The sequence below is a fragment of the Symphodus melops genome (genome assembly GCF_947650265.1).
Source record: "Symphodus melops genome assembly, chromosome: 14".
Taxonomy (NCBI): domain Eukaryota; kingdom Metazoa; phylum Chordata; class Actinopteri; order Labriformes; family Labridae; genus Symphodus; species Symphodus melops.
The window spans coordinates 2,866,878-2,881,949 of record NC_136704.1 but is presented as its reverse complement, the minus strand read 5'-3'; the positions used below and the strand labels follow the sequence as shown (position 1 = coordinate 2,881,949).

The 15,072-nt window shown below is 46.3% G+C and overlaps 1 protein-coding gene and 1 long non-coding RNA gene across 3 annotated transcripts; both read right to left on the bottom strand.

The window, feature by feature from the left end:
• Positions 1 to 5,528: 5,528 nt before the first annotated feature.
• Positions 5,529 to 6,143, bottom strand: LOC306835286. 2 transcript variants are annotated; one of them, XR_013780612.1, is made up of 3 exons: positions 6,051 to 6,143; positions 5,736 to 5,877; positions 5,529 to 5,546 (listed from the first exon to the last, which is right to left on the bottom strand). It is a non-coding gene; the product is annotated as an uncharacterized lncRNA (long non-coding RNA). The 2 variants fall into 2 exon arrangements; XR_013780613.1 differs by lacking the exon at positions 5,529 to 5,546 and adding an exon at positions 5,606 to 5,624 and having other exon boundaries at positions 6,051 to 6,142.
• A 1,195-nt stretch (positions 6,144 to 7,338) lies between these two features.
• LOC306835368 (uncharacterized protein) lies at positions 7,339 to 9,378 on the bottom strand. Its single transcript, XM_079361849.1, has 3 exons — positions 9,213 to 9,378; positions 7,707 to 8,071; positions 7,339 to 7,599 (listed from the first exon to the last, which is right to left on the bottom strand). The coding sequence occupies exons 1-3, from the start codon at positions 9,219 to 9,221 to the stop codon at positions 7,365 to 7,367; spliced, it is 609 nt and encodes a 202-aa protein (XP_079217975.1). The 5' UTR covers positions 9,222 to 9,378; the 3' UTR covers positions 7,339 to 7,364.
• Positions 9,379 to 15,072: the final 5,694 nt, after the last annotated feature.

Sequence of the window (15,072 nt, the reverse complement as noted above, 5' to 3'; positions counted from 1 at the left end):
TTAACTGAAGACATTCGAGACAAACAAAAAAGGAACGACAGACAATCAGTAGCCAATCAACAGACAAGGGCACTTGTGAATATTCAGCGGGATAATCTTTACAGATGAACATCATTTATATGAAGTCTGAAGAGTTAATGCAGCCCAGAGAAGTAAAAAGCTAACATTATGCGCTAGCGAACTACACCGCGGTCAGTTTACAATGACGTCACGACCGTTATGCTTCATCGATCTCATCAGCGGATTCGACAAGAAGCTAAACGTTAGCTTAATAAGTTGTTTATGAACCTAATATTTGCAAGAGCACTGAAAAACATGACTAGAGACTGTAAGGAGGATTAGGGAGAGATTTCCCGGCGTGATGACGTTTAATGTCTACAACAACCACTGTAATTTCAGTTAGCTACTCGTTAGCTACCGCCGTTTAAAGTTCGCGTAAAAACTTTAAAATGCACAAGTGGGGTCTTAGCTAACATAGTTAGCAAAACATCAACATCTCGTCAGCTTGTGTTCACAGACCTTATTTCAAGCGTCTAAACACAAACATTCAAAATCCCCATTGACTTTTAGAGGTTAAAACCACGGCGCTAAAATGCTAACTCACTTCCTGGTTTTAGGACTCAAAACTACACCAGTCTATGAAGGAGTGATGTCTGCTGGGAAAACTCAGGGGGCGGGGTCATCTCATTTAAAGAGACACACACACCAAAATGGATCTGCACATAACAGCAAAATGTTTTATTACCCTGAAATGAAATCCTCTTTTTGTTTTATTTTTCTGTTTACATGTTTGACCTTGTAGTCAAAGATGCAGTCTTTACACACTTAAAGGTGCATTCAGTCAGCTGTGTAGTGAATGAAGTAGTAAAATGATCCTCTGTGATCAGACATGAAGGAAACATGCTATGTTGAGATAGCTCTCTGTAACGTTTAGAATTTAGACTGTAGTATCCGTTTTAAACACTAGGGGCCTGATTTACAAAGATCTCAATTAAAGAGTACTAAATTGCGTGTTCATTGCAAAAGTTTGCACGTTTGGCTTGTGGACGTTTTGCGGGTGATTTTCTAAGAACATTTGCATGAATGACGTCAGGTGCAAACCTTGTGGAGGCGGTAGTATTTCTGTCAGGTTTTTGCGTGTTCTACGGGTTTACGCCACAGAGAGTTTGGACGGAAAGCTGGACGACTGCAAGCGCAAAATAGGTATTAGTGAGAGGCAAATGAACGTCCAGTATTTTCAAGTAATAGCAGATAAATGTGAATATAACAAAAGGAAAAAGTGGCTAATAAGAAAACCTGGGTATTAAACACGGCCTCTCTTTTCTTCCCTCCTTCTTTTGAATGAATTGTAATACATTGCGCAGGAGGTGCGAGTCCTCTGTGGCACTGGTGCTCAGTGTGTGTGTGCCACTCGTGCACCAGAAGCTGGTCAGCGCTGTGTCTGATCGGACATAAATGCCATGGCAACAGGTACTGAAGTTGGGGGTACAAGCATGATGAGCCCCCCGTTCAAGCGTCCCTCAGCGCAGCAGCAGGGAAGGGGCTGTAGAGTGAAGAGACGAGCGCGCTCCGGAGCGAACCAGAGACACGCAACCCGAGAAAATGAAATGTCCAGTTTAAAATGTAATGTTGGCGAGAAGAGGGAAACAGGACGACATAATGTCAATGTTGAAATTCTTTAGAATGCAGACGCTGTGAACGTTCACAGTTTAATCACGGCGTTTCTTTTAAACTATTATTGAAGCAAGATACAAAATAAATGCATCCCATTTATTTTTCTGTCATTTAAACATGTTAACACGTCTTTTATTGAGCTTATGTCTCCTCCTCACCTGTGCGCCGACGTGAGTGGCCGCACATCCAGTAGCTCCGTCCCTGTCGTACTCGTCTGATATGTTATTCATTTGTTGTGGCTCTGTGCCAACTTCTACTTTTATAGTTTTTATAGTACTATACTATATAGTTTTTATAGTACACCTTCAGTGTATAACTTTCTGTATCCTATGGATACTTTTTCGTGCTTTCGTGGAAATAGCAGCGGAAAACTTTCTTATTCAAGGGAGACGCTGCTCTCACTCCAGTCAGCGGGACAAGCCGGCATCGTTCACGCGATACCAGAGGAGCTGAGGCGGCGGTATAGAGGCTGTAGAGCCGGGGCTCTGGTAAGGGCTAAGCTCGCGGCTAAGCGATGGAGGTACAAGCCCTCGGTTCCGGTGGTAGTTATGGGGAACATAAACTGTCTAACCAACAAGACAGACGAGCTGGCTGCTCTCGTGAAGAACCGGACATTTAGAGAGTGCAGTTTAATGTGCCTCACAGAAACCTGGCTGACTCAAAACACCCCGGACGCTAACGTGGATCTACCGGGCTTCACTACAGTGAGAGCGGACAGAGACACGAAACGCAGCGGCAAACGGAAAGGAGGAGGACTCGCGCTGTTTATTAACAACAGATGGTGCCACCATGGACATATTAGGAAGGAGGCAACGTGCAGCAAAGACATCGAGCTGCTGGCGGTGGGTCTCCGTCCTTACTACATGCCCAGGGAGTTCTCTCACGCGATCGTGGTTGCTGTTTACGTTCCACCCCGTGCACACGCCGAGACTGCGTGTGACGTCATCCACGCGACCACCTCAAGATTACAAACGCTGCACCCTGATGCTTTCATTGCCATCTCAGGGGACTTTAACCACGTTACATTGGACTCTACACTACCGGACTTTCACCAGTTTGTAAGCTGTCCCACCAGGAAGAACAGGACAATAGACCTCCTGTATGCAAACGTGAAGGACGCCTACACTGGCCACCCCGTTACCACCTCTGGGTAAGTCCGACCACAACCTGGTCCTACTAAAGCCACAGTACAAGACTAAGATCCAGAGACAACCGATAACTACTCGCACCTTCAGAAAGTGGTCTCCTGAGGCAGAGGAGGCTCTCAGAGACTGTTTTGAGACCACTGACTGGAGTGCCCTGCAAGAGACCCATGGTGATGACATTGAGGGGGTCACACACTGCACAACTGACTACATGAACTTCTGTATGGACGTTGTGGTTCCCACTAAAACTGTGCGCTGCTTCCCGAATAACAAGCCCTGGATCACCAGCGATGTCAAGGAGATCCTTAACAGGAAGAAAAGGGCATTCAAGGAGGGAGACCAGGCAGAGCTGAAGCGTGTGCAGGGGGAACTCAAGGTCAGACTCCGAGAGGCAAAGGAGGAGTACAGAAGGAAGGTAGAACAGAAGCTGCGGCAGAACAACATGAGGGAGGTCTGGGAGGGCATGAAAACCATCACAGGCTGCAAGAAGAAAAATAACAACGCAGAAGACGGGGACCCTGAGAGAGCAAACCAGCTCAACTTGTTTTTTAACAGGTTTGACAGCCCCGTCGCTGCAGCCAGTGCCTGTCCCCCCAGAACCCCTCTACACACCCCCCCTCCCCCCCCTCACTCCCCCCAACACCTCCACAAGGACAAACTCATTCTCCAGTGACAATCCATCCCCCGTCCCCCCCACCATCACCAGAGACCAGGTGAGCAAGGAGCTGAAGAGACTCCGCCCCAGGAAGGCAGCAGGCCCGGACAAGGTGTGTCCCAGGATGCTAAAGGCCTGCTCTGCTGAGCTGTGGGAGCCACTTCAGCACATCTTCAACATGAGCCTGCGGCTCGGGAAGGTTCCTGTGCTCTGGAAGACCTCGTGCCTCACCCCGGTCCCCAAGAAGAAAAACCCCAGTGAGCCAGGCGACTTCAGACCAATCGCTCTGACATCCCACGTTATGAAGACCTTCGAACGGCTGCTGCTCCAACACCTCAGACCCCAGGTACAACACGCACAGGATCCACTGCAGTTTGCATACTAGGCAAAGGTGGGCGTGGGCGTGGACGATGCCATCCTCTATCTTCTACACAGGGCTTACTCTCATCTGGACAAAGGGAGCAGCGTGATGAGAATCATGTTCTTTGATTTCTCAAGCGCCTTCGACACCATCCATCCCCTCCTACTGAGAGACAAGCTGACCGAGATGAGGGTGGACTCGCACCTGGTGAGGTGGATCACGGACTACCTCACAGAGAGACCGCAGTACATCAGACTGAAGGACTGCACATCTGACACTGTGGTCAGCAGCACCGGAGCACCACAGGGGACCGTGCTCTCCCCTGTCCTGTTCACCCTGTACACCTCTGACTTCCAGTATAACTCTGAGCTCTGCCACATGCAGAAATACTCGGACGACACTGCGATAGTTGCTTGTGTCAGGGATGGACAGGAGGAGGAGTACAGGAGCCTGATCGAGGACTTTGTGACGTGGTGCAGTGACAACCATCTGCAGCTAAACACCTCCAAGACCAAGGAGATGGTGGTGGACTTCCGAAGGAAGAAACCACATCTAGAACCTGTTTCCATCGGGGGGGTCGACGTGGAGGTGGTCAGGACCTACGGGTACCTGGGGCTGCAGCTGGATGACAAGCTGGACTGGTCGCCTAACATGGACACTACCTGCAGGAAGGGACAGAGCCGTCTGTACTTCCTGAGAAAGCTCTGGTCCTTCAACATCTGCAAAAAGCTGCTGCAGATGTTCTACCAGTCTGTGGTGTCCAGCGTCCTCTTCTACGTCTCTCTTCTTCTATAAACTATTATTGAAGCAAGATACAAAATAAATGCATACCATTTATTTTTCTGTCATTTAAACATAGGACAAACAACCTTGAATGTTAACACGTCTTTTATTGAGCCTATGTCTCCTCCTAACTGCAGCCTGCAGTGTGTAACACTGGGGCTCTTGGATTAGCACGTTCTTTTCAAAGGTGTTAAATTCAGACACCGTCACAACCACCGCAATTTTTGGCTGTCTTGGTAAATCGCATTGCGTGTACTAACTTTTGCACGCTGAGGCAGAAACTCCTCGTTTTGCATATTCATTAAGGCAAACGTACTAAATGAACAGTACGTGTTGTTTTGCTCATATGAAAGACGCAATCCTCACTGCACGCTGTTAGAAAATCAGATAGCACATTTTTTGCTGGTGGTATCAAGTTTGCACACGTTTAGTAAATCAGGCCCTAAGTGTCAGAGTTATATATTACTCCTTTAAATCAACACAAACAGAACAAGTCTGTAAGTGAGAACACTTATAAATGTTATGCTAAAAGATCCTTCATCACACATTTTCACTGAAACGTGTTTCCACACTTAAAATTCAACATGAATAGTAAAAATAAAAACCTGGATTCTTTCATTTTTAGTTATTTTTCTGACATTTTAATCTTTGGCGTGAGGCAGTAACAACGGGCCCAGAGCAGGCTGTCAGTGCTTGGGCTCCGGAGTTAGAAGGTACACACACACACACACACACACACACACAAACGAGTGTGTTGAAACTGAAAAGTCCTGATGAAAACAGAACACTGTGTCTGATCGACTTCATGTGTGTTTAAGTTTCTGCAGGTTGACCGTTAAAAGCTGAAGTTGGAGGTCTGGTTGATGGCGGCTGGTTTAGTGAGTAGATTTCTGAGGTGGAGGTCGACACTGCAGCTTTCTTCCACTTCCTGCAGGTGTAGGCGACGGTGATGGTAAATGAATGGTTGAAGAAGAGGAGGGGATGAAGATTCATCAAGGCGAGCACACTGGAAATAAATGTGATCATATAAATGTTAAAGTTCTGCCAAGGTCGTGAGTTTCTAAAATGTTGAAGAAAGTTGGTTACTTTCTTGTTTTTATGAAGATATGTGACTTACTTTAGTTTTTGATTGTATTGACAAAGTTCGATGTTTCTGGCTGAAGATGCTCCTCATGGTGAACACGCTGTTTGTGACGCCGGCCTCAGAAACCACAAAGCTGATCCTGTCCTCTCTGAACGTGACGTGTTGAGGATGTGGTCTGTAAAAAAACATCCAACATGACATTAAAGAGTGAGAAACTTTGCTGCAGGAGGCATAAAGTGACAACAACAGGAAGTGATATCTAAAATAACAGCAGTCACATTTCAGTAATAATCAAGCTAATGCTAATCTTCCCTGAATATTAAAGTAGGAGATGAGGCTGCAGCTTACTTGAGGCAGCGGCTGTTGCTTTCTCCTTGATGTTTGGGATTCCCTCTCTTGCAGAACCTTGCTGTCTGAAATCCTGACGGTACTTGACTCCTCTAAATAGTGTGGCATAAGTGTATAATGTATGTAATAAGGCATAAATGTGTGACATAAGTTCTTTAAACATGTTGGAAACACAATGCAGGAACTGGCAGAGTTAAAAAGTTCAGCTTCAGGGTGCAGCTTTCTATTTTGCAGACAGGAAGCTGCAGGTTGGGTTTTACATTGTGTCTTAGTCTTTGATGTGGTTAGAGTATAAAGCTCCTCTCAGTCTGTCTGCAGACGGAGGAAGCTGCAGGTTGCTGACAAAAGCTTCCAGGTGGAAGTCTTAGTGGCATATTTCTGCCTGATGCAACCAGTAGAGACGACATTACAGGTTGCATGCAGGAGTTAGAGGACACAGCTGGTGTCAAAGTTGGCTTCAAGGGTCATGTGCACTAATACACTTGTGCAGGTTGAGGTGATATTTGCTTGCAAAGGCCCTCAGTGGAGGTTTGATATGAGTCTGTCTGCCAGGATGCAGGTGGAGGAAGCTGCATGTTTCTGGCAGAGGTTGAAGGTAAAGCTTGGTTGAGGAATCAGAGACTGGTGTTGTAGTTTGAGGAATCAGATCCTCAGGTGGAGGCAGACTGGTTTCTAGATGTTGTCATGGTAGCTCTTAGCAAGCAGCATCTGCAGGTGGAGGAAACTGCAGGCTGCTCACAAAGGCTTCAAGATGGAGGATTAATATAGACGATTCTGTCAGATGCAACGAGCTAAGATGGCTTTGCAGGTTGCAGACAAGAGTTAGAGGACATAGTTGGTGTAGAAGTTGGCTTTTAGAGTCATTTGTAAGAATCTGCAGGTGGAGTTTGTAGTGATATTTTAATGCAGATTCCTCAGCTAGAGGTTTGATATCCACTTATCTGTAAGAGCCTGCAGGTGGAGGAAGCTGCAGGATTCTTGCAGAGGTATCAAGTTGACCAATAAGGTGAATATTGTAGTTCTAGCTTCGAGCTTGGAGGTGGAGCTAAGCTAAAGCTAGTGGTTGTAGGTAGAGAATTTGTATTTGGCTGTGTGCAGGTGGAGGTGTTAGCAGCAGAGGACTGATGGCAGTGTTTAGATTTTAAGAGTGATGGAAGATCCTCCTGCTGCTTGCTGTCAAATGTATATATCCCAGGAGGTGCTTAAGGTGGAGTCTTGATTTAAGAGCTTTAATCTAAGTCACTAAAAGTCTATTAATCTATTCTAATATTTACAGCTGTATTTTGGTCTTTGTATGCAGCATCTTCTTTCGTTTTAGTTTGACTTCTTGGCTCTTTTACGGGGCGAGTGTTCAGGACTCGGCTCTCCAATCGTGTCGATATCAAACAGTGGAGGATAGACGCCGCGTCCGTATGACACGTCGACACTCACCTGTCCGTCTTCGTCCTCTGACTCTGTGAAAGAGGGACGGTCCAGTGATTCCCACAGCTTCTGTTTGAGCCGACGTCCCAGGTCTAAACTGTAGGGACGAACCCGGCCACTCTTGTATCTGTGAGCACAGGAGGGAACACAAATATAGTTAATATTAATAATTAAATATAAATCAAAAATTCTGATTTTTAGCGATGAGTGATTCATTATTTTATGGAAACATACCGAAGGAGATCATCTGCCACTTCATGGTAGATGATCTGGAACTCGTCCACTGAGCGGTTGTGAATAGTCAGAGGACCCGTGTCAGGAGGGCTCGGCTGGTCCTCGGTGGAGGCCGGGAGGCTTCGGGGAAACTTTGATGCCACCGGCAGGTCAGCAGGTGGGATGGTGGCAGAAAGAGGCCTGGAGAGGAAGTCCGTCTCCACTGGAGGTTGAGCAGGAGGACGGGGCTCAGAGCTCCTCTTCCTCTTCTGACCGAGGTTTTCAGCAGAGGGCTGCGGCCTCGTGCTGCTGGCTTCAGGCTTCTCCACACGGCGTGCAGAGATTCTTCGCCTCCAGTAGTTGTGGTCTCTCAGGTGGACAGGACACTGCAACAACAACACAGACACCGTACATTAATCCTCTATGATGTAAATGTTAAAATGACACGAGGCAGAGAGTTTGGATCTCTGTCTTTTAGCTTTACATAAAAGAGCAGCAAAATTCAGTTTGTTCACCTTCAATACAAAAAGTCCTGGATGTCATATTTGTGAGTGGAAACTGAAATCACAGTGTAATGGTGTTTTTTCTCGTGCTTTAAACTCCTCTGTTTATTATTCTGCACACTCGAGTTGATACTGTGAATATGTCCAACGTGTTCGTACGTAGCATTGATATAAAGGCCAAACACTGCTCTCAATAAAGAAACCTCGGGCCAGAGGAACTTCTCATATCTATAAACTCTGGGAGTAATGTGTGTGTCTGATCACACTCAGTCACATTTTACAACCTGTACTTGTACACAGAATAAAAATAACCACTTCAATATGAGCCCTGAATTCAGCTAATGAAGCTCCACTTACACTGATAAAAATATTCTGCGAGACCTACTTCAAAAGATTAAGGCAACTTTTTGCATAATTTCTTCATGTTGATCAAGCAAGATCGCTCTTCGTTTAAACTACTTTTTTTTTTTTTACATGAAAAAGAAAGTCCAAGTAAAGTGTACGTAATTTTGTCAAGTAGATTAAGCAAAACTAAACTTTGTATAAACTACACATTGTTTTTCAATGTTGTCAATGACATTTGCAAGTATAACCAACTTGATTATATCATGTAGATTAAACAAAACTAGTCTTTGTACATTACTTATAATCAGGGGCCTTTATAAAGGAAATAATCAACTTTATGCAAAAAAAATCGTCCTTAGCGATTTAATTTTAGTCGACGTAAAGTCCCTGCAAATCTGCTGAGATAAGAATTATACTAATATATTTACGTATTCTTAAATGATTCATTTTGTTGATGTGTTTACTTTAAAACTTAATATTACATCTGGAGGACGTAGCTTAGCATCACTGACAGCGTGTGGAGTTAGATCATTTACTAACCTGCCCAGAAGGCCTAAAACACGCGTTGGTGCATCTTCAGCGTGTACACGTGTAGTAAATATTCTCGCATTAATGACTGAGTGTCCACACACATTTAAAAGTAAAACAAATAAAAGTTCTAAAATGTTTATAATCTCACATTTTCCATGACGGTGGCTCGTTTATTTTCTGTCCTCTGGGAGTCTTTCGTTCTTCTCGGGATGAAGAAATTTTCAGTCGAATCGGAAACTTTTTGGGACAAATCGTCGAGATAAAAGTTGTGTGACCTTTCTCTTGGCTGTTTGGATGATGAGTGAGTCCAAATGTTGTTTTGATTTAAAGGATGCACCAGGAGACGCTGCCTAGCAACCGAGCATTCTCACCTGCACGTCTGTTCTAGAATGTCATGAAGTTTCATCCAATCAGAGCGCAGAATGACCCAGACTGTGTCCTTGTATGGATATTAATTATTATTAATAATCAAGAATATAGATACAGGCAACATGGCAGTGAGATATCTACTGAATTAATTCATAGCATGACCTCACTGTATCATCAGATATTAAAGGGGACAAATCCACCTCAACAGTGTTTTTGAACATTTATCTGGGTAAAGCCTGGTTCACACGGCAGGATAATTACGCCGATTTTGGCCCCGATTCTCCCTTTCCGATAATCTTAAGGACGCCCTGATCATCATAAAATAATCTTAGAAGATCATCCTGCTGTGTGCGGTGTGTTAAGACTGCTCTCGTCGGGACCGCTCTGATCTCAAATCGGGGATATTAGGATAGGATATAACTTTATTGATCCCCAATGGGGAATTTCAGGCGTTACAGCAGCAGCAGTGCAGAATCAAAACAAAGAGTCGAAAATCGAATAAAATAACAACATAAACATGAATACAATCCAGGTAGAAAGGCGGGGATATATACAGTGGACTCAGCGGACAATGAAAAAGATCTTATTTATACTGTGCAGTAAATGGCATGTTAAAGTGACCAGTGATGAATTTAAAGTGGCATTTGTGATCAGAAGGTTATGTAAACAGTATTGACCGTTAAAAGTAATAAGTTATAAGTACAAGTATAATAGATGTTGTGCAGTTTTGACGAGAGTATAGATATATAGTTATAAGAATATTGTTAGGTTTACGTTTGGCGGACCCCAAAATGTAGAGACAGACAAAAAACCCAAATAGTTTTCACAAAAATATATTTAATGTTCCAACGGGGAAAAACAAAAAGAGCAGGCAGTGAGGGCAGGCTGGTACTGGCGGCCTACCTGGCGGCCTACCAGGCTTGTCAGGATAACGAGTATAAAAGTCATTAATAAGCGACAGGTCCAAAATCAGGGAGCGAGAAATCCATGAACGCTCCTCTGGCCCATAACCCTCCCAATCCACCAAATACTGGAAGCCCCGGCCTCGCCTCAACACATCCAAAAGTTGCCGGACTGAAAAGGCAGGGGGATTGTCAATGATCCGGGGGGTGGAGGGGGTTCAGCCGGAGGACAGAGAGTGCTGGAGTTTACAGGTTTAAGGAGTGAAACATGGAAAGAAGGATGAACCTTCAACGAGGGGGGAAGTCTTAGGCGGACCACGCAAGGAATAATAACCCGCTCAATCTCATACGGGCCAATGTACCTGGGTGCCAGTTTCCGGGACTCCCCTTGGAGTGGGAGATCCCGAGCGGATAGCCATACCTTTTGACCTGGCTGGTAATTGCAGGAGTGCGGTGACGATCTGCCAGTCACTGGTTCCCCAAAGCAGTACGGGTGAGCACAGCTCTGGCTTTGCGCCAGATCTGTCGTGCCCGTCGTAGATGCCCCTGAACAGAAGGAACTGCCACTTCCACCTCCTGAGCTGGAAAAAGTGGATGCTGGAAACCGTTAGCTGCCATAAAAGGGGACATACCTGTGGCTGATGACACCAGGGAATTGTGGGCGTATTCGATCCAGGGGAGATGGGTGGACCAGGAAGCAGGAAACCGAGCAGTGACACAACAAAGTGCCGATTCTAAGTCCTGGTTAGTCCGCTCTGTCTGGCCGTTGGTCTGGGGGTAGTACCCGGAGGACAGGCTGACCAACGCCCCCAACCTGACATAATGCCTTCCAAACCTGCGCTAAGAATTGCGGACCTCTGTCCGAAACAATGTCCTGAGGAATGCCATGGAGTCTAAAAACATGCAGGGTGAGCAGAGAGGCCGTCTCCAGGGCAGAAGGCAACTTAGACAGGGGAACAAAGTGCGAGATCTTAGAGAATCTGTCAACAATAGTCAGAATGGTGGTATTACCTTCAGACGGAGGTAGGCCTGTGACGAAATCTACGGCAATGTGGGACCAAGGTCTGTGAGGAGTAGGGAAGGGACGAAGCAGACCAGCTGGAGCACGGTGTGACGCCTGCAGGCACAAACTGAGCAGGCTGAAACATATTCCTTAGTGTCCGCTGACATGGACGGCCACCAGAAGCGTTGTCGTAGGAGACACAGGGTCCGATGAAAACCCGGATGGCAGGCGATCTTGGACCCATGTCCCCACTGAAGAACCACCGACCTAGCAGCCGGAGGAACGAACAGCTGACCAGGCGGACAATCCACAGGAGTCCGGTGATTCCCTTGGGCCTCCAGGACCAACCTTTCAACCTCCCAACGAGCTGCCCCCACCCCACAAGAGGACTGCGAGACATCCTCAACAGGTGGAGAAAACTGCCGAAACAGATCGTCAGGCTTAACGTTCCTAGAGCCTGGGCGGTAAGTGAGGGTAAAGTTGAAGCATCCCAGGAACAGAACCCAGCGAGCCTGGCGTAGATTGAGCCTGTGGGCAGAATGAAGGTAGGAGAGTTTTCTTGTGGTCTGCCCATACCACAAAGGGATGAGTTGAACCCTCCAGCAAGTGCCGCCACTCCTGCAAAGCCAACACGACAGCCAGCAGCTCACGGTTCCCCACATCATAATTCTTCTCAGCGGGAGTGGGACGTCGGGAGAAGAAGGCACAGGGATGCAAGTTTGCTGATCAGCGGCAGAGCTTTGGGAGAGAACAGCCCCAACATCAGAGTCCGAGGCATCAACGTCAACAACAAACTGACCAGAGGGGTCAAGGTGAGACAAAACAGGAGCTGAAGAAAATAAACTCGTTTATTTAACAAAAGCCCCTTCTGCTGCAGAAGACCAAATGAAGGGAACCTTCACCGAGGTTAGCTTGGTCAGTGGTGTAGCAACTCTACTATAATCGCGGATAAACCTTCGATAGAAATTGGCAAATCCTAGGAATCTTTGAAGTTGCTTTCTTGTTGTAGGAGTGGGCCATTCGGCCACTGCCTGAACCTTGGTAGGGTCGGTCTTGATTTTCCCCTTCTCCACAATAAAACCAAGAAAACTGACTGAGGACACATGAAACTCGCACTTTTCAGCCTTTACATAAAGTCTGTTCTCTAATAGTCTTTGCAGCACAAGTTTAACGTGCTGGACATGCTCCTGAAGTGACTGGGAAAAAATCAAGATGTCATCTAAGTACACAAATACAAACCTGTTGAGCATGTCGCGGAGAACATCATTAATGAGTGCCTGGAAGATGGCAGGTGCATTAGTCAACCCAAAAGGCATTACAAGGTTCTCGAAATGCCCCAAAGGTGTATTAAATGCAGTCTTCCACTCGTCTCCCTTCTTAATTCTCACCAAGTGGTAGGCGTTTCGGAGGTCCAACTTGGTTAAGATGGTGGCTTTGTGGAGGGGGCCGAAGGCAGAGTCCATGAGAGGAAGAGGGTACTTATTCTTTACGGTGATGTCATTAAGTCCCCTATAATCAATACAGGGCCGCAAAGTCTTGTCTTTCTTTTCTACAAAGAAAAATACCGCCCCTACTGGAGAGGAAGAAGGGCGGATGAGTCCAGTAGCTAAAGAGTCAGAAATGTACTTCTCCATGGCCTCCCTTTCAGGCCTGGAGAGGTTGTAAAGTCTGCTGGACGGTAGAGACGCACCGGAGAGAAGGTCTATACCACAATCGTATAGTCTGTGAGGCGGCTGTGATAAAGCACGGTCCTTACTAAAAACCTCCTGGAGGTCATGATGTTCAGATGGAATGGACGACAGATCAACCGGTTTTGGAGGGCTAGGTGTGGTAGTGGCAGTGGTGGGTATCGCAAAGTGTAAGCAGTGGGAATGACAGAACAGACTCCACTTAGTAATGGTTAGCGTAGACCAGTCTATGGGTGGGCAGTGGAGCTGAAGCCAGGGGAGGCCTAACACGAGTGGTGATGTGGAAGACCAAATAACGAAATGGTCTCATGATGGTTACCGGACATAACCAAGGTGATAGGGCCAGTGTGGTGAGTGATACGGGCGAGGAGTCTACTGTTGAGAGCAAACATGTCCTTAGGTCTGGGAAGAGGCTCAGATGGTAAGTGGTGCTGGGAAACAAAACAGGAGTCAATAAAATTGTCATCTGCTCCAGAATCCACCAGAACTTGGAGCGAAACAGAGGTCTGACCCCAGGAGACAGTACCTTTTAGGGTTCAGCCAGACGTTCCCAGCAGACCCTCACTACACGTTTGGGCCTGCCGAGTCTGACCGGCTTCCTCCCCTGCCAGCGCATCCAACTCACCACCAGGTGGTGATCAGTTGACAGCTCAGCCCCTCTCTTCACCCGAGTGTCCGAGACACACAGCCGGAGGTCAGATGACACGACCACAAAGTCTATCATCGACCTCCGGCCTCGAGTGTCCTGGTGCCACGTGCACTTATGGACATCCCTGTGCTTGAACATGGTGTTTGTTTTGGACAAACTGTGACTGGAACAGAAGTCCAATAACAGAACACTGCTCTGGTTCAGATCAGAGAGGCCGTTCATCCCAATCACCCCCCTCCAGGTCTCACTGTTGTTGCCCACATGAGCGTTGAAGTCCCCCAGTAGAACAATGGAGTCCCCAGTCGGAGCACACCGTCCAGCACCCCTTCCGGGGACTACAAGAAGGCCAACAACAGTCAGAGACCTTTTTTTTACATGTAATTTATTTAAATGTTTCATAAATGGATTCTTTTCACGTGAATCTTTTGGCTCCTTTTTTGAAAAGTGAAAGTTGAAGTTTGGGTCGTCGAAAGTGATGATGGGCTGTCGGCCTGGGTTTGAATCCATCCTGTAGTTCCTTTTCAGCAGGTCATTCCTCTCTCTCTCTCTCTCTCTCTCTCTCTCTCTCTCTCTCTCAAAAGCAACAAAATATTTTGTTGCTGATCTTGTTAAATTTTCAACAAGCTTGTGTAACTGTTTATCTATGAAAAGCCATTAATCAGCTTTTTTGTGTGCATTTCTTACTTATTCATCACTCCGTGTCTAAAAACGTTTGTTTAATGTTGTTCTAAAGACGAATAAATGTACAGCAAATAATTCTTTGAAATGGTGGTCTGATCACCAAGCAGCAAGGTGTTGACTCACTGTCTCCATCTAGTGGCATGATGAACACATCACAGTAACAAAACTTCCTTTAACACAGATGACTGTCTTGGGGCTGCATGGTTGAGCAGTGCTGTGACCTCACAGCGAGAAGGTTCCTGGTTGGGTTAGGGTCAGCGTATGTTCTCTTCTTGTACTCCAGCTTCCTCCCACAGTTCAAACACATGCTTGTTATTTTAATTCCTGACTCTAAATTCGCCCTCGGTGTGAATGTAAGTGTGACTGGTTTTCTGTCTCCATATGTCCCATGCCTCCTCCCTCCCCTCCACTCCTCTTATTACCTCTCCTCTCTCAAAATGTTCTCCCATCTCCCAAGCTGATCTGTCAAAAATCATCTCAACCAGGAAATCCTCCACCTGCATTATAGACACCATCCCATCCTCCCTCGTTAAACTGTTATCACTAGAATTATAAACTCCTCTCTTAGCTCCTCCACTGTCCCTCTGTCTCTCAATCTGGCTGCCATCACCCCCCCCTAAAGAAACCTGGACTCCTCTCTGAGATCCTTGGACATGCTGTAGCCACCCAAATCAAGTTCATTTCCCATTTCACTAACAACACCCTCAACGACCAAT